This window comes from Nicotiana tabacum, chromosome 5 (assembly GCF_000715075.1).
Source record: "Nicotiana tabacum cultivar K326 chromosome 5, ASM71507v2, whole genome shotgun sequence".
In the NCBI taxonomy this organism is placed as follows: Eukaryota; Viridiplantae; Streptophyta; class Magnoliopsida; order Solanales; family Solanaceae; genus Nicotiana; species Nicotiana tabacum.
In genome coordinates, this window is record NC_134084.1 from 124990206 (window position 1) to 125014211 (window position 24006).

The 24006-nt window shown below is 38.3% G+C and overlaps 1 protein-coding gene and 1 long non-coding RNA gene across 2 annotated transcripts; one reads left to right on the top strand and one right to left on the bottom strand.

Annotated features, from left to right (window-relative positions):
- Nucleotides 1-1101: 1101 nt before the first annotated feature.
- Nucleotides 1102-1880, bottom strand: LOC107779845 (ethylene-responsive transcription factor ERF024-like). The gene has a single exon (XM_016600345.2). The coding sequence runs from the start codon at nucleotides 1818-1820 to the stop codon at nucleotides 1251-1253; it is 570 nt and encodes a 189-aa protein (XP_016455831.1). The 5' UTR covers nucleotides 1821-1880; the 3' UTR covers nucleotides 1102-1250.
- Nucleotides 1881-4680: 2800 nt separating this feature from the next.
- On the top strand, nucleotides 4681-10453 carry LOC107779844 (uncharacterized). The gene is made up of 3 exons (XR_001646702.2): nucleotides 4681-4929; nucleotides 6039-6124; nucleotides 9607-10453. It is a non-coding gene; the product is annotated as an uncharacterized LOC107779844 (long non-coding RNA).
- The last annotated feature ends 13553 nt before the right edge of the window (nucleotides 10454-24006 follow it).

Below are 24006 nucleotides of genomic sequence, written 5' to 3' on the forward strand. Positions count from 1 at the left end.
CAAATCTTGTCAGCGAAAAATGGACACAGGTGGGAAACAACATAATTTTGCAATGTAAAGCTGTCTTTAGAAAGTGGCCTTTGACATATAACAAATTGGAAATGTCAATCCCAAAATTCTTTTCGGTTACGCGATGGTATTTTGCCAATATTGGGTGCTTAATTAATTCTTTTGATTTCGTGTTTAATTTTTAGGAGTTCCATCCCAGGTTCAAAAACCACAAAGAATTCGTTTGTATTAGCATTTGTCAAGGATGTTTTCACTAATCAAGAACGAAAATTGGGGACTCAAAGACGGATCAAATACCGTCCTAGTCTCAACCATAAACGATATTGACCAGAGATCGGCAAATATTGTTTTTATTGACTCCGCTGGTACCTTATGAGAAATTAAAATTTTTGGATTTCGAGAACTATGGTCAAGGCTGAAACTTAAAAGGAATTAACGGAAGGACACCATCCTGTGGCTTAATTTGACTCGACCGTGTTCTGCGCAATGTAACAGTGCAGACACATTCTTTAGCATAAGGGTATTGTATAGTGGAACATCGCTCAAGTGATCATGTCCATGTAACTCCCCACTTTGTTGCTAATAAATTACCATCATCCTTAAATGGAAAGGTAAGAAGACTTCTTAACATGGTTGGTTGGACAAAACCCTAGTTAGGGTCAATATTTTAATGATTCTATTTGACTAAACATTCCCAATTCGATCACCTTGCTCTTACCTAACAACAGGAATTTTTTGCTTTGCTGCTAATATAATTCTCTTGATTTGATTGCCTTAAAAAGAAATTAAATCATGTGCCATCTGCACCTTCAATATAACCTTGATAACCGCCTTTCTTTTTAAAGTACTAGTAATAAGTTCCCACTCCCATATATAACAAAGAGATAGTAGAAAATGAAGTTGCTCATTATAGAAACTTGTGCTATTTTTTACTGCAAATATATACTGTAAACATATTCTTAACAGACTTCTTGGAATCAAAGATTCAAGAATTTTAGTGCTATTAAAGATTTATTTTTTAATAGCAAAATTAAAGCATTTTCAATGGAGAGTTGCAAACCTTAAAAACAGTAAAACCCTTTAGAAACACAGTAGCAAAAAACATGCAAATTACACAAAGCTATCCCATTCTTTACATGGAGCCTTCGAAGCTGAGGTTATTAAGTTATTCCCATCTTATTTAACATCATTAATTACTACTAAAACTTGTCATTATGAAGCTAAGATTTTATCTCGATAAATTAGGGATAATTCCAGAGATCTTGGTCAGCAATATATTCAGCAGCAGAAGTGTCATCGTCAGGAACGTTGAAACGTGGAGGACTAAGAAGCATACCTTCAGCCATATTCATAATAACATTTGGCATATCAAAGATCAAATCTTCATCCATAAACTCATTATTATTCCAAGGTGTTGAATTTTCTACCTCTCTGGAAACCGGTCTATTGTTGCTATTATCAACTCCTCTACGGGCGCCTAAAGCATCCCCGGCTGCCCCAAGAGCTGCAGCCGCGCAGGCTGCAGCCGCCTGAATATCACGAGGGGAGTTGGTAGTCGGGACAGGCAATGAGGATGCTGAGTTCGGGAAATTCAACTCAGCATCCCGGCCTTTAAGGGCCAGTGCTGCTACGTCATAAGCAACTGCTGCCATTTCCGGGGTAGGAAATGTACCAAGCCAAATCCTATTGGGTGATCGTGGCTCTCGAATTTCTGACACCCATTTTCCGCTGCTCTTCCTTCTCCTTATTCCTTTGTACACAGGGTGGCGGCCACTGCTTCCGCCACTGCTACTCGCCCCAGGACTGGACATCTGAATACGTTAAGTTAGTTCTAGTTGATAGTACTAGGTAATGGTTCAGTTTGAGTTTAAGATTCCATTGGATTACGGAAGCCATTTATGAAGGAGGTAATTGTGTGCTATTAGCCTTGAGCAGCCAAAAATGGAGAAGTGCAAACCAGTTGGTAATGAACTGCGAGGTGTAAGGATTTTGGGTGAAAGCCAGAAATGAGTTGGAAAAATGGGTTGGATAGCGTTTTCTCAAAAAACCGCGCACAATAGGTGTTTGAACAGTGGCCTTTTATACTTTAAAGATTAGCTATAACAGTACTGTTCTGGATTTATTTATTTTCTTTTTTATTTCTGATGAAGTGATTGATTTTCTGATTCGAACTAAAGAGAACTTCGTAGTGTTCGGAAGAAAGTCGGGAAATGTGAGACGTTGATATGACATTGTCTCTATGATGTCAGAATCATTGTATTCAGGTTTACCAAATTAAAGAATAGTATAAGATATGTATTTTATTTATACACATTTATTATTGTTTACCCGTAACGGTACAATTGAATTTGTTACATGATTTATAGATAGCCGAATTGATTTGATTCAAAATGATAAAAAAATTAGATTAAAAAATAAGACTTAACGCTAAAATCAAATGGAATAGCAGGCTTGACCGGGGAGCTATGCTTCCGAGGAAAGAAATAAGAGCAGTATAACAGAAAGTAAAGTTGTACTATTTAACTTGAGAATAGAATGTAGCATAAGTTATACCATATATTTTGTGTGTCTACAATGGTTGTTGAAACTACTATTTATAGCTATACCTAGGAAACAAAATCCTAGGAACAAGCCCTTCTTAAATGATAATAAAGGGGGCCATTGATGAATATGTAGCGGCAAGTCATGAATGTCAAAATTCTCTGTAACGGCTTCCTATTTAATACTAGGGAATATTCTTCATTAAATGTCATAAGGCGACAAATATTTGACCCGCTCACGTTGATTATGCTCTCTTCGGGGCCTATCGGATGTCAACTGCAGCTATTGCTCCCGGTCTTGGTTTTTACTCCATTTGTCTTCCGCCTGTCTACGGTTCCACGTGTCATGCTACCATTTGGTCATTTAATATAAATCAATTTTACCCTATATGAATAGCCTCCTTGCTTTCCGGTGACATATCTTTGTGTCATCAGGAAGTTGGTGAAGATTCCTTTCTTGGCGGGAAAATTTCTGAAACCTTTTGAACAGTCTTTGACGCTTTATAAGACACACTTCTACTTGCATTTAATACTCCGAACACATGTTGCCCCACGATTTACCAGTATTTTCGCCGGTTCTCGAGGTAATCATGACAATGATGTTAGTCGTCTATATCTTTTTATACGCATCATTTTATCTCTTTCACTTCTAAAAATTTCATAAGCTCTTTTATCCTCTTTGCACTTAACTTCCTTATGCTTTCATCTCTCTCCTATTTTCTTCACAAAACTCTATCATCTTCTTACTATTATGGATTCTTTCACTAAATCTTTTAAGAACTCTGGTTTTCTCTTCGGTGGAGGCCCGAAGTGAAGCAAAGATAAGGAGGTTGATATTGATGCTGAACCCCCTTGGTAAGAAAAATCATACGCAAAACACTTAAGAACTGTTAATGACTTCCAAGAGAAGTTCCCTTCTATGAATCCTCGAATTTATGCCGTTAGTAGGTATCTTCTTCTATTTGCCCTTCTAGTATTCCTACTGTGAAGGAGGATTGTAACTGCCATGACCTAAACATTATCACTCCTCACTTAATAGAGCAAGTTACCTTCTCCGAGAAAGGCTTTACTTATGTCTATACATATCCCTTCACCTTGGGCCCATTTTCCTTGAGCATGGGGGCTTGATCCCGTGATCTTAGAGTTCTGCCATCGATACCAGGTCTCCTTGGCATAAGTGGGCTCCTCTATGTGTGGAGAACGGTGGCTTGTCTGTCCGGATATGCACGGAGATGGAGAAAACCCTAACCCTGGCACATATGATGAACCTCTACTCCCCCAAAATCTTCTGTGAGGGAGTAATAAATTTTAGCAAGCGTGGCCACCATGCTCTTCTTACTAGCGTGGATAATGACGGTGAACGCGGATGGATGGAGTGGTTTATCATCATTGCTACCAGGGATATCATCTCGGTCACGACTCCATCCTTTCCTAAATCATGGAACCGTTCACGTATGCTCGTATTTCATTTTTTCCTTCATAAAAAAGAATTGTTCCCTGTTATTGATGACCTCTTTATTCTCGTTGTTTTAGCTGCTCAGTGGACACCACCAAGGGTTCAAGGCCTGGACCAATGGGTCCAGAAGATTATGGCTATTACAACACCAAAAACCCGTAGGTGGAAAGAGATGGCTCCTAAATACGATTGGAAGGCCTAGAATCATGGTAAATTAAATCCTTCTTCCTTTTGCTTCTATATGGACATAGATAAATTTGCTAATTATATCTTTTGCTTGATTCAGGACTTTCGGTGGGCTCTGTCACCTATCTCGAGGTCGATGTCTTGGCTGATCCTTCAGAGGCTGTGAGGTTGCTGCAAGATGCTCTTACTCAGAGCGATGCCCTCGGATCTGCCTCCGGTGGGGGCACTTCTTTTCGGAGTCCCTGGACAGAGAACAAGCAACCAAAAAGGCGTCGTTCCACTACAACAAAAAGGACTTTTAGTGATAATTAATTAGCAGCAATAAGCTAATGGCCAGTAAATAATTCCAAAAATCCGAATAGTAGTGGCAATTGTGAATTAGTCGGTATTGGTTACCTTTTAAGTGGCGATAAATATGTATGACCACCAAAAGACATTTCTTGAAAGCTGCCAGTATCATTTTAGCTTTTCCTTTGATTTTTTCCACTAAAATCACCTATTCCCTCTATTTCTAATCAACAACGAAGTTAAAAAAAATTAGAAAATATTTCAAAAATACAAATAAAGTTTATCCTTGCCGCTGCCCTCTTCTTGTTATAGTTGGCCACCATACCAAAGTAACTTTTTGCTGCCATCGTGCCTTCTTTGTCTCACCATCGATCGTCACCATCCATCCCTAGGTAAAGAGTCTCATCGCCGCTGCTCAGCCACCGTTCACATTGCCGCTACCATCTCACGGTAAGACAACTTATCTTAATTTTGGCTTTGTTGAGATGATTAGGATTGTCTAGTACGTATGAAGAAGATGATGATTGTTCTCCCACATATCTAATATCTTATTTTTGCAATTAACCCTAATATTTTAACTGTAAATTATCGAGGGTAATTGGATTACTCCTTATTACATGTAGTGGGTTATTAATTGAAGATTAGGGAACTAGGAATATGAATTTAGAGAAAAGGGCGAGAGAACAGAAAGAAAAAGAGTTTTGTGTGAAAGGTGAGATATTTCTAGTGAATCTTCTGTACAAGAAGTATATTATGAAACATATAGGATTATTTTATAAACATGGTATGCCTGTTCTTTCCATTTAAGATAACCGGGTCTCACCTTTCTTTAGACGTATGATTGGCATTATAGTTTTGCTGGGTTTATCATGATTGGAATGAAAGTTGAGAAAAAAGAATTAGGTGTAAGTTGATATTAATTCTCGTAAGTAGATACATATTTAGATTAATTCTACTTCAACTTTGAATAAGAATCGAAAAATGAGGGGGAAACTGCACGATGAAGATATGAGTAGATTCTTTCAACGTGTAGTAAACTTGGATGACCAATATTATATCCTCCAAATATTTAAAAATAGTTAAACTCTTCATTAAAGTAAAACTTTGATATGTGTCTATAAAGTAGCGATACTGTTACAACATAATAGACAGCGAAAACAAGAAAAGAAATATCACAAATAGAGTTGCTTAGAACAACATCATATTAAAAGCACACAGAGATTGAAGAAAAGGGGATAGAGTACAACACAACTCACATTTATTGATTATCTGGTTCTTTCTCTACTTAAATCACTTAGATTTTTTATTTTAAATTAGAATAAACATACTTTTTAGTTTATTTTCCAGATTTCTTGTAACTAGATCTAACGATACAAATGTTAGTCTATACATAGCAAAATATGCTAAAGTAAGTTGCAGCGCAATACTCGTAATTAATTTATGAAGGTGTTCCATCCACATACGACAAGATAAAGAGAATGATCATTTCCGATGCACTTAATATTAGTCTACACACAGTATTATTTTTTTATACGGATATACTACCTCTTCTTGTCTAGGATATTGAGGCTCGAGACAGGACATACATACTATTTTGGGCAAGCTTTCATCAAAGGTTGGATGGAACCATTATCATAGAATCAAGGTAAGTTTCTTGTATCTTGTTTATGACTACCCTACATTCATTCTCTCTAGTTAGTTGTGGTATTACTTCACATTTGGAATCAATGGAACAACATATAGCAGTTGATCGCTATTTCTTGTTAAATAACGTCTTTGACTTCATTTTCATGTATTGTTTACCAATATAAAAATTTAATTTTCTGCTCCAAGTATCACATGTAGTTCCTTTTCTTTCTGATTAGCCCTTATTCATGTAACAATGAACTCCGGTTCTTTTTTCTGCAGTTTTTATGAGATGAGTTTTCATACTTGTTCTTGCAATTAGAATTGAAGTCTTAATTTTTTGTTAGAATATCTGACTATCGACGGTAGCTTCTCCTTTATTTGTGATAACCCCAGAATCTTGAGAATAAGAGAGCTCAAGAAACATAGGATAGGAGAAGTTAGTTAGCAAAACAAATAGTACAAGCGCCAGGGATGCCATTTTAAAGTAACAATTTCTTCTTCGTTTCATATTTGAATCTATATTTTGCTAATCTTTGTTCTTGAAATTGTTGAGAACGCATAGAAAGCAAATAGTATGAACTATGCAAAATAGGTTCTTTGTGTTGCTAATAATTGCTACCTTATGTTTAGAAAAGGTAAAAATCAATGTGTTGTTAGTGGTCTTTATATCTCTTTACGCTAGTCTGAACTATTAGTCCATTTTTCTTAAACTACCTTGTGTAGGAAGACTCCTATTTTAATTTGGTTGAAATTACAATATTTGAACTGCCAAATATTGTTGTTTGATCACCAACTAGTTGGAGGCATTAGGGACTTTCAAAATGGTATCTTACGAGATTTGGCAATCATAATTCCAAAGATAATAATCAAACCTTAAACATGTAGATTATTTTGAACGAGAAGATATTTAGGCTTCTCCACATATCCAAACTTTAATACCTTGATAGTACTCCAGCACCTTCACCACCAAAAGAGACTATCAACAACATTTCTTTAGATCCACTATTAGAAATTCATTCTAGCATCTTTTGTAAAACTTTAAGTCTTAATCATGTGAGAACCACCTAATTTTTTTGGCAGGTCCTGTGAACTTAATATTGAGAAACGAATTTGAAGGTTCTTATAAGAGAAGAGATAGAGGTAGAAACAATCGATCTTGTTTTCCAGTGAACTTCAGGAAATGTGTGTTCATATTCCTATCAATAAGAAGGACTTAATTCATTTTGAGTTTAGTTGTATTGCGATGGTTTTTAGAAAAAAATTATATATTTATTTTTATCATTAATTTTACTAGGTGTGAATTATGTGAATATAACATGAAAATGTAAGGAGAGATTACTATGTATATTAGCATTTTATCTGTAAATATTTGTGTGACACAATCTTTGGTCTCTATCTTCGTGTTCCTCTTTAATAGCAAGCAGAGGAGTAGAATCTTGAAACTGGAGTAAAATATCACTTTTGCATCCTTGTCAGGTCTTTGGGGTTTGCATATTTCTCTGGGCTTCTTTTTTTTTTTCTAAAAAGAAACGTGAATATGTCCATTCTAGTAGACAAAAACAGTAATTGCTCCACATATTTGTACTATCTACTTATTGGATTGGTATTGTTATGAACAAATAGACTCGAGAAATCTGTAAACCCAATGAAAAATATTGGGACCTTTTAGAACATGCTCGTGTAAGGCTGTTTGGCAAATATTCATTTAAATGTATTTGTGAAGTTGATTCTGAGCCTATGCTACTTTGAGATCTTCAAGTACATATATATGTTTTGAGAAAAAACCATTAACAACAAACTTCTTGTACATTTGATTTTGATGGGATTTTGTAGTAGCAATTCCTTGATACGCTAGTATATATGTATGTAAACACCAGACAATTATTTTCCTGACTATTAATGAACTTCATATGTGGTTATTTATTTATATTTATTTTATTTGTTATTTCAAGTCATACATTATGGTGGTCAAAATCTTCGCTCATGGTTGATTACATTATGATCAAGAGTTGGAGAATCTTTCTATGTCGCTTATTGTATATAGCTACTTGATAAAATAACTTGTTAGATGCAAAATGACACTAGGTGTTAGATTTAAATAGGTTAGCATTTTTTATGTTGTTGACACTTCCGATTTTTGGATTAATAATTTCGGTTGTTGCGGATTATTGAAGTGCATTAACATCTTTGAAGAGAATATTCATTTTTAAGGTTAATAAGAATACCAGGCATCAACTAACAATGATGGAAAAACTCTTTCTTAATAGTTAGTGGCAATAAGAAAAGTTTCTAAAATGTCATTGCTATAGCAATTAAATGAACTTTTATCGACAATAATAAAAGCAATTAAATAAATGAATAAAGATGGATTTCAAGTATAGCTTTAGCGGCTATTATATTTGCTTCCAAAAAGGGTTCTTTTTACCGGATATTAAATTTACTTTTAGCGGTAATAATAAAAGCTGCAAAATGTAGGGCTTATGGAATTTTTGCTGAGTTTTAGTATCCATTATAATTGCTAGTAATATTTGCCACTAAAACTAAAGGACTTTTACCGGCATGATATGGCCATTTACCAACATTTAGACAAATGGACACTAAAGCCTTTGCCGACGCTAGCTTCAACGGCTAATAACTAATTGCCGGTAAACATTTTTGCGGCCATTTCTATTGTTGCTATAAAGAATTTTAATTGCCGCTAAAAGCCTTTTTGTTGTAGTGTTCTTCTTCGGCTAGGAGTAAAAATAATAAAATAAGGAAGGCTATAACCGGACCGACCCCGACTACAGTGGTCATCGAAGATGATGAGGAAGCAGAGATGAAGAGGCTTCCCTTCTAAGGAGATAACGATCTTCATCAGCTCAACAAAATGCTCAATCTGGAGAGCTTAGAACCCCAACTGAAGGCGAGGTTCAAGCACTTTGGGGTGAAATGGAAATAGTAGAGGATGTTGGTTCTCTCTTCCCAACCCCTATTTCTTTTTACGGTCTCAGGAGCATGGACACCAGATATGCTTTGCCTTCGGTTAATAAGCAACCAATAATCGACGTTGCTCTCGTTGCATCCACTTCTCAACCTTCAACGCCTATAACTTTGCGCCCCTCTACACCAGCTACACCATCGTCATCAGCATCCGTTGCACCTCTTTCACCGGCCATAGACGCCCAAGAAGAGAATGTTTCTCCTCCCCAGTCCCCTGACCATGAGAATTTGGGGCACAAATACTCACCCCCTTCTCTAGATCCACTGAGGGAAAAAGAGTGTCACTCTCTCGATTTCAAAGGAGTGACATCTGTTGTTCAGGCCTGTGGAGGTTTCCAACTATTTGAAGTAGTTGGCTTCAGAAAAAGATAAGTAGAAAATACATTCCTTTTCGGGGGAGTGTATGTTGAATAATGCCATACACAATGTGGCAGCGGTACCGTACTTGTTCTCTTACTGCTTGTTCTTTATTCATCTGTTATAACAGGGTTTCTTAATTTGATATACGTTTTGCAGGCCAACTTCCTTGCTGCCGAGGGCTTTCAGAGATTGATCCTCGATAAAGAGGGACTCATGTCTGACCAGGATCAGCTATTGTCCAAGAGGGACTGAATTGCTGCTCACTTCCCGGTGTTAGAGGCAAAGGCTTCTGAGGTAAGCGAGCTCGAGGTCCGGTTGCAGCTGAGCAACCAGGAACTGATGGCCTTTAGCCAAGAAGCCACTCGGCTAAATGTACAGTTTCAAGAGGCTAAGGCTAAATAGGCTGAGGTCCAAGATGATGTGCTTGCTGCTGCCGAGCGCAAGTCTGCCTCCATTGAACAAGTGAATAATTTGGAGGCAGCCTTGAACTCTAAAGCTGAAGAAGCTACTGCTGCCAAGGAAAAAAGAGTCCAAATGGAAGAGAGGTGTAAGAAGATTGTTGATCGGAACCGGTTTCACATATCTACAACCCGTGATATTGATCTTAGACTTGGCGCCACAAGGCCTGAGAGGGATGAACTTTTAGCCGAGGTTGACAGACTCAAGTCAAAGCTCCCACACCAAGGGGATTCCCTCGTCTTTGAAAAGACATATTCAATGTACCATATGAGGAGGAAAACCTTGGAGGAGGCTAAAGTGGGGGTCATTGATATTGATGATGAAATCGCAAAGGCCCATGCGTTGGAGTTAACTGCTCGAGAACATCTCCCAGCTCAGCCCGCCTCAACTGACGCTTCAAGTACCAATTTCGAGTATTCAGAAACTGAGGAAGAACTTGACGAGAATGCTGATGAAGGCCCAGATCCCGCACCAACGACAGATCTGCCCACCTCTCCCGGGGGGGAGGGGGAGGGGGGAAGATGCCTAATCTTCCCCTGAGTTCTAGTAGCAATGATGTTTAAATTTTTCCTTTTTTCTGTTGTTTTACTTTTGTTCTTTTGTACTTATGCCGTTTGGCATGTTGATAAATAAAGAAGACTTTTTGCTTAAGTATTGCGCAAAGTTCATTCTTTTTGCGTCGAATTAGATAAATCATCGGGTGTATTTTCTTCCAATAGCTTTTAGGTTCCGGCATAAACACTTCCGGAACCAGCCCTTTACTATGAAGGTTTCATAAGAGAGGTCCCTCTTATGTTTAAAGTGCTCTTGAAAAGGACGTCTCATGTTCATTCTGGCACAAGCATTCGAAGTTTTTAGTTAACTTTCTAATGATAAAATCAATTCATCCTTTGGACAAGAAACAAGATAAAAATAAAAGGACTTCATTTTATTTCTTCTATCTTTAAAGGTACATAAGCATTCGTTTGTTGAAAAGAAAATTTCCAATACATGTGGCTAACTTGTACATCTTATTTTTACGAAGATGGTCGTGTAGTCCCCGATCTCGATAAGACTATTGTTTCCATGTCTCGTAGTCTCAGTTTTTGTGGCAATCATGTTGATGCATTCTCATATTATTCCTCCTAGTTTTCTAATGCGAAGTATACGAATTGGAATACTTGAAGTCTTGGTCCTTTGAGGAAAAATACTTGTGAACAATTGAACAATCTTTGGTTCGATTGCAAGCTTTATTTCCCGTTAGGAACTTTTCCCGCGAGCCAAAGATTATCTAACCATCCCGTAGCGGCTTGTTATTTCAGTTCCTTGTCAGTTAAAGGTCTTAACTTTGCTGATGACGTTTTCTTCATAGTATGTTTTCTGTTACTACCTATTTAAAAATCTTGCCAGAAAAACCATATTAGGAAAAATACTGGTCGAAGGGAAAAAGAGTGCAGCACATACTTTCAGTATAGTTAGGATCCATCAGCTGTAATACCTTTTAAGGTGAGCCACATTCCAATGCTGGGCAATTTGACTCCATCTTGATTCTCTAGCTCGTATGATCCTTTACCAGTGATATCTGAAACCTAGTAAGGGCCTTCCCACATTGGACCCAGTTTCCCAACATTGATTTCCCGAGTGTTCTGAGTCACTTTCCTCAAAACCAAGTCTCCTACTTTAAAGTAGCGAAGATTGGCTCTCCGATTGTAGTATCGTTCCATCCTCTACTTCTAAGCCACCATCCTAATGTGTGCCAAGTCCTGTGTTCATCCAGTAGATCCAGCTTTATCAACAATGCCTTGTTATTTGTTTCTTCATGGCTTGGGAAAACCGTAAGGTTGGTTCCCCTACTTCCACCAGGATCAAAGCTTCTATGCCATATACGAGAGAGAAGGGTGTCTCTCCCGTGCTTGATTTTGCCGTCGTACGGTACACCCATAGCACGCCCGATAACTCTTCGGGCCACTTGCCTTTAGTAGCTTCTAATCTCTTTTTGAGGTTTTGGATAATTACCTTATTGGTTGATTTCATCTGTCCATTAGCGTTCGGATGGTATGGTGAGGAGGCAATTTTTTGATTTTCAAATCTTTGAGAAATTTTGTGAGTTTGGAGCCTACAAACCGCTGTTTGTTATCGTAGGCAATCCCCTTCGATATTCTGAACCGACAAATTATGTATTTCCATATGAAGTTGATCACTTCGCGCTTACCGATCTTTTGGTAAGGACTTGATTCAACCCACTTAGTGAAATAATCAGTTAAAATAAAAAAAACTTACCTTTCTGAACCCGACGATGGTGGACTCTACCGGTTGGTGTACCAATTGCGCATAGCTTTTGAACTTGTCGCATTTTTATACGAACGTCTTTGCGTCCTATTCCATACGAGGCCAGTAGTATCCTGCCCTAACTAGTTTCAGTACCTGTGAGCACGTGATTTTTGCCTCACAAGAACTATTCCAAAAGAAATCACAAATAATTATTTTCTTTGTGTGCAATATTTAGAATTTATGTGGCATTTATTAATTATTTGTGTTGTGTCCGTAAATGTTTACTTTGTTATAGTTAAATGAAAAAATAAAATAAAAATACATGTTGCATGCATATTTAGGATTTAATTATGCATTTAAGAATTGATTAAATTCAAAAAGAAAATCACAAAAATATGCATTTATTTTATTTTTCATCATTTAATTATGTCATTGTATGATTAATGTTTTGTTTATGTGTTAATAGTTGTTAAAAAGTAATTAATATTTTTTGTAAGGGTAATTTTGTTTTTATAATTAAAATTAGGAATTTAATAATTAGGAACAAAATTAGAACATGAAAAGAGTGAGAAAATAATAGAAAAAAAATGGACTGGGCCATTTAATTAAAAAATATCAGGCCCAAAACAATGCACTTACCCAGCCCAGATCTGTCAACCCGAAAGACATCAAACGACGTAGTATAGGGCAGAAGCTACGTCGTTCTGATGGTACCCATTCAGGTGATTCCCATACAATCAACGACACCGTATTGGTATGTTTATCTGAACCGTTGATCAAATTGATCTAACGGTCCAGTTCAGATCCTTCACTAAACCAAACGGCGACGTATGATCATATTTAATCAGGACCGTTCATTGTTTCTGATCCAAGGGCTCCTAGAGTTTTGACCTTACCCGTACCCCCTACCCGACCCATTGCCCCAATTCAGCCCGACCCCAACATTAAACCAAACGACATCGTTTGGTTAAATGAACTGATCCTGACCGTGGATCATATTTGATCTGACGGTCATTATCAATCCACCCCACCCCTATAAAAGCCTAAATCCTACCCCAGCCCCCAAACCAAACACCCCACCCTTCGGCCCTGTTCATCGTCTCCTTCAAGAGACCAAATGAACTCCACCGTCCACCACCGTGCACCGCCCACCGGAAATTGCCTCACGGCGGTTCCGGTGGTCCAAACAACCCCACCTTAACACCCTCGACTCCTCACAACCCCCTCTTTACGGATCCGGGGTTAGTTTCCCTCGAATCAGACCACATAGTCTCGAATCTTCGATCGAAGGTTGGTCTGAAAATCCAACTTTCTCCGATGGTCTCCAAATTAACACCACAGTCTCCCCTGTCCATCCTCATCATGAACCTGTTAATAGCATGGTTCGAATCTACCTGGAACTGCTCGAATCTTCATTTGAAGATTCGAGTAAAACCTAACCCTACCCAATGTACCTCAAACTCACATCAGTTATCCACCTGACCTCCCTCGTGCCTAAAACATCATTGGTTTGGTTCGAATATGTCTAGAAGTGTTCAAATTTGAGATCAAAGAATCTGAAACCCTAAAAAATTCCAATCGTGGAGTTTACCCAAATTAAATGAGGGATTGAGGTCTAAGAGACTTTAATCGAGGTATTCTCAATTGAGAATACTTCGAATAAAGTCTGTTCAGCCTCAAAAGGTCCGAATCCAAAGTTGAGCTTTTGTCCGTGTAAATTTGAAGATTCAGAGGTATTCTTCTTACTTCTTTTGTATCCTATGTGTATATTGTTGCCTGTTTCAGTAGCTTGTGTAATTTTTCATATTTTGTTTATTTGATTCTGTGATTCTATCTCATACCCGTTTATGTGATCAAATTATAACAATGTCTCTGTTTGTTGTGATTGTTTACAATGTGTGTAATCGACTCGACTAAGTACGTCGATTAGTTGTTTTATAAATTCCTGTTTCTGTTAATGTTGATTGAAACAACCTGTTTATCTATTTGTAGACTGATTGTTGACAATTATGGTAGTTAGTCAGTCGATTAATGAGTGGTGTCAATTAATTAGTTTTCGTAAAATCCTTGAGTCTGGCAATAATCCTGAAGTTATTTGATTTGCTTACTTTCATTATTTGCTGATCAATGTCAGCTATAATCATCTGATTAAGCTTCATTGATTAGTCTGTCTGTATAAACTGAATCATTTCAATATTTTGTTTGGTTTTAATCCTGATTGTTAATTACCCAATTAGTTAAAAACTCTATAAATATTGTTCTGACTTGGTAATCCAATGTTTTTCTTTTTCTCTGCGTTAAAGCCATAGGATTGGTTATAGCTGTTTGAACAGATTGTAGAATCTGTTCTGATTTTGTATTAAGAACAGTAATAGCAGTAGGATTATAAGGGTACTTTGGGGAATGAAACAGTAAGAACAGTGTGTTAGTGTTAATGTGTTATAGTGGAATGTTAGTGGCTATTAATTAATGGGATAAGGGGAAACAAAGGGTAATGGGAGTCCTGAAAATCAGGAAAAGGTTTTACTTAATGGGATTTAAAGTAGAAAAGCAGATTTTGAATAGGATTTTCTGATTTTAAAAGAAAGAAGGGGTCCAGGCAGCATTAGAGGGCAGAGTTATATAAGAGGGGAGTTGGGACTGATTTGAAGGAGGAAGAGAATCAGATAGAGAGAGAGAGAGTAATCTGAAAATTAGGAGATACACACAGAGAGAAAAGAGACACAAGGAAAAACTGAGCAAAAAAAAAATCAGAAACAGAAATCTGAAAATTAGGAAGAAAACAGAAAAAGAAACAGAAAAGAGAACACTCACACACACACTGAATCTGAAACAGATATAGAAGAAGGAAAGAAAATCAGAAACATAGTTTTCTTTGAACCTGTCCGGGTCTGTTTGTTGATATTGCTTGGGTTAAATCTGAAATATTTCTTAAAATTCTGTTACTGTTCGTCTGGTTCCAAGGGTCTTGTTATTTTGCTCAAATCTGCTGAATTATTCGGCAATTTCTGCTGATTTTGTTGCTGCTGCTACTGTTGAAATTTGCCTCTTTTACCCTCATTTTCAGGTATATATCTTTAGACTCGTGCTGTGGAAAGTTTCAACATTGCAAAAATGAATGAAGTTTGGAATTAATATTATGTCTTCTACTCGTTTAAGTCTATTAGTTTAAATTGCAGTTTTGTTTCAGTTGGTTAATATAGTAGTATGTTTGACATGATGACTATTAGTTAATCATTCCCTTTTGAAGTTCGTATAAGTGTTGTAATAATGTTATCTATTTCAGAATTTCATTAAAGTATAGTTATGATTGAATTGTCAAGATAGGGAACATGGTATAAAGTTGGCCATTAATTAAGTCTTGTGACATTGTTAGTTAAGTAAAGAATAGTATGGAAATGTCAAAAAACTATATTACTAGCCTATTTTGTCAGATATCTGATTTAGTTGTGGATTGAATGATGTTAGTTGTATTTTGTTCATATATGGCGCACTAATGGTTATGTTTATAATCAATAGTTGAAAGGTGCATTGATACAATCCGTTATGTTCACAATGTTGGAATATGGCGAATGGTGTAGAGGTATATTTACGTTATATGTGATATCATCTCATTAAGTCAACAGGTAGATTAGTTCTCTTTCTTAATAACAAATGGCCTAGTTATTTGAATGCAATCAACTCATTTCTTTAAAAATAATGTAAAAGATAAGTCAACAATTTTTTTTACAACGTGTAAAGTTAGTGTTTGCCAATAGTTCGCATAGGTTGAGAATAAAAATTGGTTTGATTATGTATATCCCAAACTCAATCATAAGCAGAATTAACCAAAATAATCATGCCTATTGGATTAAGAACAAGTGATGTAGAAGGAGATTAGGCTTATAAATTGTAACAATTTTAAGAATGTAAAATAGCATTCGCTACAAATAGAATAATGAAAATTCTTCGAAAATATCATTTCCTTTTATAAATCATTTTTTTTTCTAATTTTATACGCAATTCACTTTTGGGTATACATATATTGTATTTACGAGAAAAATGGTAGTATTAATCACACGTTGTTTATTTTTTACTCTTTAAATTTGAATGGCTTGGAGGAATATAATTCATACGCGAAAAATATAATTTGTGGTCAACACTTAATAAATTGTGAATTCTTTTCAAGGAATTTAGAGGCATCTCAAATAGTGATTTCTCATGACTTTCACATAAAAATGTAGGGATGTAATAAACAATTTGTGGAAAATTTATACTACCATCAAGAATTTTCTGTGTGATTAGGGATACGTTCGCGTGACCTGATTATATTTCTAAAGGCAATTCGGATTATGCGTTCGCGCAACTTCGAGCGAACATTTAATAAAAAAGGGGGTTCTTCGGAGAATATCAAATCAATTTCATATAACCCGAGAGGTGCAGTTCACTATTTAATCATACAAGAGTGACGAACGTTCTTAATTTTATTTTAAGCACAATTTCGAACATAAGTCTATTTTTTATAAACAAAAAAATAATATTGTCAACCTTATTGTGTACACGTATGCGTGACACGATTCTTCACGTTTATAAAAAATATATAACACGAATATACGTACGCGTGATTCGTTTCAAGAAAATCTTTAATTGTAGCGGTAACAAAATCATGTATTTAGCAAATCGAGATAATTAAGCCAAGTATAATAACGGTTAAGCGACCGTGCTAGAACCACGGAATTCGGGAATGCCTAACACCTTCTCCCAAATTAACAGAATTCCTTACTCGGATTTCTGGTTCGCAGAATAACAAACAGAGTCATATTCTCCTCGATTCAGGGATTAAAACCGGTGACTTGGGACGCCTTAAAATTCCCAGGTGGCGACTCTGAAATAAATAAACAAATCCCATTTCGACTGTCCTTTAATTGGAGAAAACTCCTTCGCACCCTCGCGGGGGAGGAAAGAGGAGGTGTGACAGGTCTGGCGACTCTGCTGGGGAAGACAAGTTGTTAACCCAGAACCACTGGTTCAAGGTTTAAGAATTCGAGCTTAAAATGACTGTTATAGTTGGCTTTATCTATTATCTGATTTTTACATGATATATGCCCAATGTGCTAAATGACACTTTTACCGCTTTAATATTATCTGAATTGTGTATATACAACTGCTACGAAACCCCTTCTTTCTGAGTCTTCTGAATTTATGGTGCACACGTGCGCGTGGCCCACCTTTCTGTTAAAGTCATACCAAATAAGACGAAGTTGGGACAAGTAACTAGGCCGGGTAGACTTTCGTGCTCCCGGTACGTTGCCCCCACTTCGGCTCAAACTGTCCGTTTGGGTAAGCCAGGTTTAGAACAATCAACCTCAGGTTTTTCACTTAGAATAACTCAGCCATGTGCCGGATCCCTAGTAGGAAACGTCTATTTGCATCATGTACATTTGACCTTGGAGACTCAACACAGGGGTTGGGTCTGTCTAGGACAGGTGAACCCGAAATGAAAAGACCATCCTGATGCATCCTACTTACTACTTGTGCATTCATTTGCCTCGTATTTGCTTGTTGACCAGCTTAATTGGAAAAAAAATCATTGTAAGAGCCGAGGAATAAAATGGGTTGTTTTAGAAAATTCCCAAAAAATAGTTTTAAGTTTTGAAAAAAAAGAAGTGTTAATTAAATAAAAAAAATATATAAAAAATGATTTTTTTATGAGTGTCTGTTTTCAAAATGAGTCTTGATTTTTGTTAAAATTAATCGCAGACACAAAATGAGCACTACCCAAAACCCACCATCCGCAAATGCAGATGAGGTTCTATTTCGGCTTCAGATGTGGTGGCATGAGTTAGGAGAAGATGGTCAAAAATGGGTCATTAAACATTTGAGAACTCTCACAGATATTATGAAAGTTAAACCACGTGATGATTTGATTGCGGCATTAGTAACTTTCTGGGACCATGTTCACAATGTTTTTCGCTTATCTGATTTTGAGCTTACTCCTACATTAGAAGAGATAGCTGGATATGCCAGTTTTGATGGAGATTTAAGAAACCAAAGTCTCATATTCCCAAAAGCTCCCTCAGTGCATCGATTCTTTGGGCTCCTGAACATCAATAATCAAATCAGAAAAAGCAATGTTATCAACGGGTGTTGTTCTTTCAACTTCCTACATTCAAGGTTCGGAAAGCCAGATGGATTTGAAATTCATGAGAAGGGCCTTACTAACAAGCAGAACAAAGACACCTGGCAGATTCACCGTCGCTTCGCCTTCATGGTGGCTTTTCTAGGAATCATGGTCTTCCCAAACAAAGAACGAACAATTGATATTCGCACAGCGAAAGTCGTACAGGTCCTCACTACCAAGGAAAATCACACCCTTGCCCCGATCATTCTCTAAGACATTTATCGGGCGTTGACCTTATGTAAATCAGGGGCAAAGATCTTCGAAGGGTGCAAAATTTTGTTGCAAATGTGGATGATTGAACATCTCCAACATCACCCCAAGTTCATACAATATGGTCCAAGCCATGATAATTTCATCGAGAGTTATGAAGAAAGAATAAAAGACTATAAGTCACCAGAAGGGGTCGAAGCCTGGGTATTTCATCTAAGATCTTTAACGGCAAGTCGAATCGAGTGGACTTTGGGATGGCTCCCGGTAAGGGAAGTGATACACATGTCAACCTCAAATAGTTATTTACTACTATTGGGATTGAGAAGCATCCAGCCATATGCGCCACAAAGAGTTTTAAGACAACTAGGGAGATACCAAGTAGTTCTTGATGATGAAGATTTGAGTATGCAAGTAATCGAGTTACACCCTGAAGCCACTCTTCCCAAGGCTTTAATTCGGCAAATGTGGAATGGATGTCGATACTTGAAAGATGATACTCAAGTTCCAGACACTACAAAGGGCGAGATAAATCCAGGATATGCAAGGTGGTTTGAGAAACGGTCCTGCGTGGATGATGCACCAGAACCCGATCTAAAAAGGCCAACAAAAAGACCCCATGTTCAAACCTTTAACGACAAAATCCAAGAGCGGTTGATTTGGGGAGAAAAGGAAAAAGGGTACAAAGCAACTATCCATGCCCTAAAGGAAAATCTGAGGAGCCTCAGTTTGGAGAAAGATTTGCAAGCACAAGAAGCAGAAGGCGAGAAGAAGAGTCTAGCTTGTGAGAATAAAAATCTTCACGCTCAATTTCAAAATATGAAGAAAGCTTCCGAAACACCAATGAGGAGTTGGAAGGATAAAAAAATCATCGCCAATCTTTTTGAAAAAATGCAAGATTGTGATTCCATTTTGGCAAAAATCGAAAAGGCGTTGAGCAAAGCTAAAGAAAGAATCCAACAATTAAACGAAGAGGCCAGATCCAATAAAGAACGCCAAGTAAGGCAATCCGAAGAAGACAGGGCACAATTTAAGAAGGAGAAAGACCGTTGGATACATTCAGAAGCCCAACTTCATGCACAACTGGAAGAAGCGAGAAGATACAACAGAGAACATCAACATGCAGACATCGACAGAGAAAGAGCACCGGCAAGACTCGATCAGGCCAGACTCCGAGCTCAATTAGAGTCAGCTTTAGATCGTGAAGACCGTATCAGAGATATAGCCACCACTCGCCAACAGCAACTGCAAAATCAAGACCAGCGTCTCCAAGATTTCAGGGCACAAATCCATGATTTAGCGGTTTACACCTCTCAAAGTTATGTAAACTGCCAAGGGATAAGGTTTATAGAGCACGCACCTATTTTTGCCCGTCATCTGGGAGGTCATCCAGGTCAAGCCCCACCATTAGCAGATGATCCAATGATTGAAAACAAAAGTGGGGAGTGGAGCATGTTCACAACTATTGAGAGTTATGTCTTTTGTTTGATTTGGGTTTGTGTCGAGTTTTAAACCATTTTTATAAAAAAATTTTCAAATGTAATGTTTGTTCCATCTTTGTAAAATAAATAAAAATGTTGATAATTGCTTACGTTCGAACTACGCAAGGTCTGATTCATGCGGGGGCATGATACGTAGGCAATCTCTATAAGATTCGACCACATCCACAATTATAAAATAAAATGAGAGTGAGTAACAATAAAAAGACCAAGAAAAGCTGGAATGACACAAGCAGCCGAGCAAATGCATAATAGAAAAGGGTTATTTGTCTAGGAACATTGCATCTCAACGTGTAATTATATATGTGTTAAAACTCTCAAAACTAACAAGTTTGCTCATTTTCAGAATTCAAGCAGTTAGTTTTTCTAAGAGATACTGGCATATTATCATTATCACACCAGATCGAAAGGACCGATACCCGAAAGTATGTCTATTCTGGATGTCGACACAGGTATTGAGATAGAGAAGATGGACGTTGGCAAAATGAAAGAAGAAATGCTTAAACTCAAGCAGCAAATGGCTGAGATGTACCGAGCCTGGTCTACAGGGAAATCACCCCCATCTTACCCAGCTAACCCTGCTCCATCACTAGACCAAGCTCAGGATAATCTTACCACTGAACTATCCCCAAATTTCCCCATCTACCAACACTACCGAGGCACCACCTCTCAGACACCGCAGTCTCCACCTCCGAAACCAGTTCCATACCATCCTCCACCAGTGACTCTTGTCTTCGTAGCACCTCCCCCGGCTACATTCCACAAATCTCCTAGTGAGCCTATACTCCAGGCCCAGGACAATCAATACTACCCCCCGGAGCCCACCTTCAAAGCCTCCGAAATCCATTCAACTACTCCTCGTTTTGACCTCCCAACCGAAATTGACAAGCCAGCCAAAAATGCTGAACAAGAAGAGATGTTCAGAAAGGTCAAAAGCCTAGAACAATCGTTCCGAGACATGCGAGGGTTAGGAGGACAGGTCAGTGTGGCCTACAAGGATTTATGCTTATTCCCAAATGTGCAATTGCCAGTTGGTTTCAAGATGCCCAAATTTGACCTATACAACGGGCACGGTGATCCAGTAGCCCATTTGAGAGGATTCTGCAGCAAGATGCGATGAGCTGGAGGAAGAGACGAATTATTGATGGCTTACTTCAGTCAAAGTTTGAGCGGATCAGCTTTAGAGTGGTATACACGCCAGGACCATGGGAGATGGTACACCTGGGATGACCTAGCACAGGCATTTGCTTACCACTTCCAATACAATCTGGAAATCATCCCAGATCGACTATCTTTGACAAAATTTGAGAAAAAGCACAATGAAAGTTTTAGAGAGTATGGTTTCCGGTGGAGGGAACAGGTAGCAAGGGTGGATCCTCCTATGAAGGAAAGTGAAATGGTAGACTACTTCCTACAAGCCCTGGGGCCAACTTACTATGCCCATTTGGTTTCAGTGGTAGGAAAATCATTCAACGAAGTAGTGAAGATGGGAGGTATGGTGGAAGAAGGCCTCAAGACAAATAAAATCATGAGTTATTCGGCCATTAAGGCAACTACTCAAGCTATTCAAGGCGGAGTAGGAGGAATTGGAAGAAAGAAAAGGGAGGAAGCAGCGGTGGTTGATTCAGGAACTTGGTCGGGATCCGGAGGTTCACCTCATTACTACAATCAACATCGATCCCACCAATCAACTTACCACCACAATTCGCCCCAACACTACTATCACCCGTCGGAACCTCATTTTTCCATCAATCATGCACAAGCATACAATCAACCACCTGCTCACACTCATTGGCGTGCCCCTGTCATACCAAGTACTTACCCATGAGCCTACCCCGGACCAGGTTTCAGGCCTAGTCAAGCATTCAGGGGTGAACGGGGACAGAAAAAAAAACCTTCACTCCATTGGGTGAATCCTACACTAGTCTGTTCCACAAGTTAAGACAGCTAGACATGCTAAGGCCAATACAATCCAAGCTGCCCAATCCTCCTCCAAAGAATCTGGACTACACCATAAGCTGTGAGTATTGTTCTGGTACACCAGGCCATGATGCAGAAAAATGCTGGCATTTGAAGAATGCAATACAAGAGCTGATTGATACTAACAAAATTGAAGTTCAAACCCCCGAAGCTCCCAATATCAACAAAAATCCAATGCCAGCCCATCAGGAGGCCAATATGATAGAAATAGTACGGGCTGATGGGGAAACAAAGAAGCCATTGCAAACCATCATGATGATTAGGTCTCATGAAACCAAGCTAGTTAAGCAGTTAACAAAGGAGAAGTCGGTGCCTGAGCAAAACAAAAATGGTGGTGAACCATCGGTGGTATTTGAGAAGGGATCTTCAAGCAAAGTTGCTACAAAGCAGGAAGGATTAAAAGTGATTGTACCAGGGGTCGCCAACAAACCCATTGTAGTCGTGGAAGGAGCCCGTATAGAGCGGGTTATTATCAAGTCGGTAACCCAGTTACCAGTGATCAACAACAAGGCCATTCCATGGAACTATGAACGGGTGACAGTAATGGACAAAGGAAAAGAAGTCAAGGAAGAAGTCTGTGAGGTGCAAGGCTTGACTCGTTCGGGAAGATGTTTCACTCCCGAGGAGTTAAGAAAAACTAAAAATCCAACACCAATGAAGAAAGCTGTTACGGAAGAAGAAGCAGAAGAATTTTTGAGAAAGACGAAGCTCCATGACTATTCTGTTGTGGATCAATTGAAAAAGACGCCCGCTCAAATTTCATTATTGTCATTACTGATCCATTCAGAGGAGAACCGTCAAGCTTTGATGAAAATCCTGAATGAGGCACACGTTCCTGATAAGATCTCCGTGAATCATTTGGGAAAAATAGCCAACAGAATCTTTGAGGCAAACAGAATCACATTTTCTGATGATAAACTGCCTATTTAAGGTACTGAGCACAACAGAGCTCTTTACCTCACATTGAAATGTGAAAACTCCGTAGTAACCCGGGTATTGGTTGACAACGGGTCAAGCGCAAATATCTGCCCTCTCTCCACTGTGGGCAAGTTGAAAATCAAAGAGGAGAGGATCTAGAGGAATAGTATTTGCGTACAGGGGTTTGACGGTGGAAGCAGAGATTCATTTGGCGACATAGAGCTAGAGCTGACAATAGGGCCAGTTGAATTCATAATGGAGTTTCAAGTGCTGGACATAACTGTTTCTTATAATTTGCTGTTGGGTCGACCGTGGATCCATGCTGCTAAAGCAGTCCCGTCAACACTACACCAGGTAGTCAAGTTTGAATGGGATAAACAGGAAATAGTTGTGCATGGGGAAGACAGTTTAAATGCTCACAGCGGTGCCATTGTACCAGTCGAGGGAATAGAAAATGACCAGGGACCATGGGTTTACCAAGTGTCCGACACAGTGTCGGTAGAGAAAATTCCAGAGGGGAAGTACCTTCCGAATCCAAAGATAACCTCTGCATCAGTCATGGTAGCCTATGAAATGTTAAAAAATGGTTTTATACCCGGCAAAGGTTTGGGCTCATCTTTGCAAGGAATTATACAACCAGTATCTCTCCCCGAGAACTGGGGAACATTTGGTTTGGGATTCATACCCACTGTCACAGACGTGAGAAAGGCCAGAAAGCTGAAACAAAAGGCATGGGTTCTTCCAAAACCAGTCCCACATCTATCAAAGTCTTTTATCAAGATCGGTGCTAAAAATCACCCGATAACAACAATTCCTAAATCCTTGGTCAATCCTGAGGAGGAATTAATTGAAAGATTCGAGAAATTGTTTGACGATGTAAATATGGTGGAAAGCAGTGAAGGTTCTAGCGACGCAGAAGTGCAATTCGTCAGGCCAGAGACAAGGCTTAATAATTGGAAAGTCACTCCTCTCCCTATTCGAAAGGGGTCTTTGTAGTTTATTTTGATTTTCCTTCAGTTTGTTTGGGTTGCCTCAGGGTTGTAATCCCAATGTTTATCTTACAATTTGTTTGAAGTGTGCAAA

Coding starts and splice junctions, on each gene's coding strand:
- LOC107779845 (XM_016600345.2), bottom strand. CDS start 1,820: ATGTCCAGTCCTGGGGCGAGTAGCAGTGGCGGAAGCAGTGGCCGCCAC.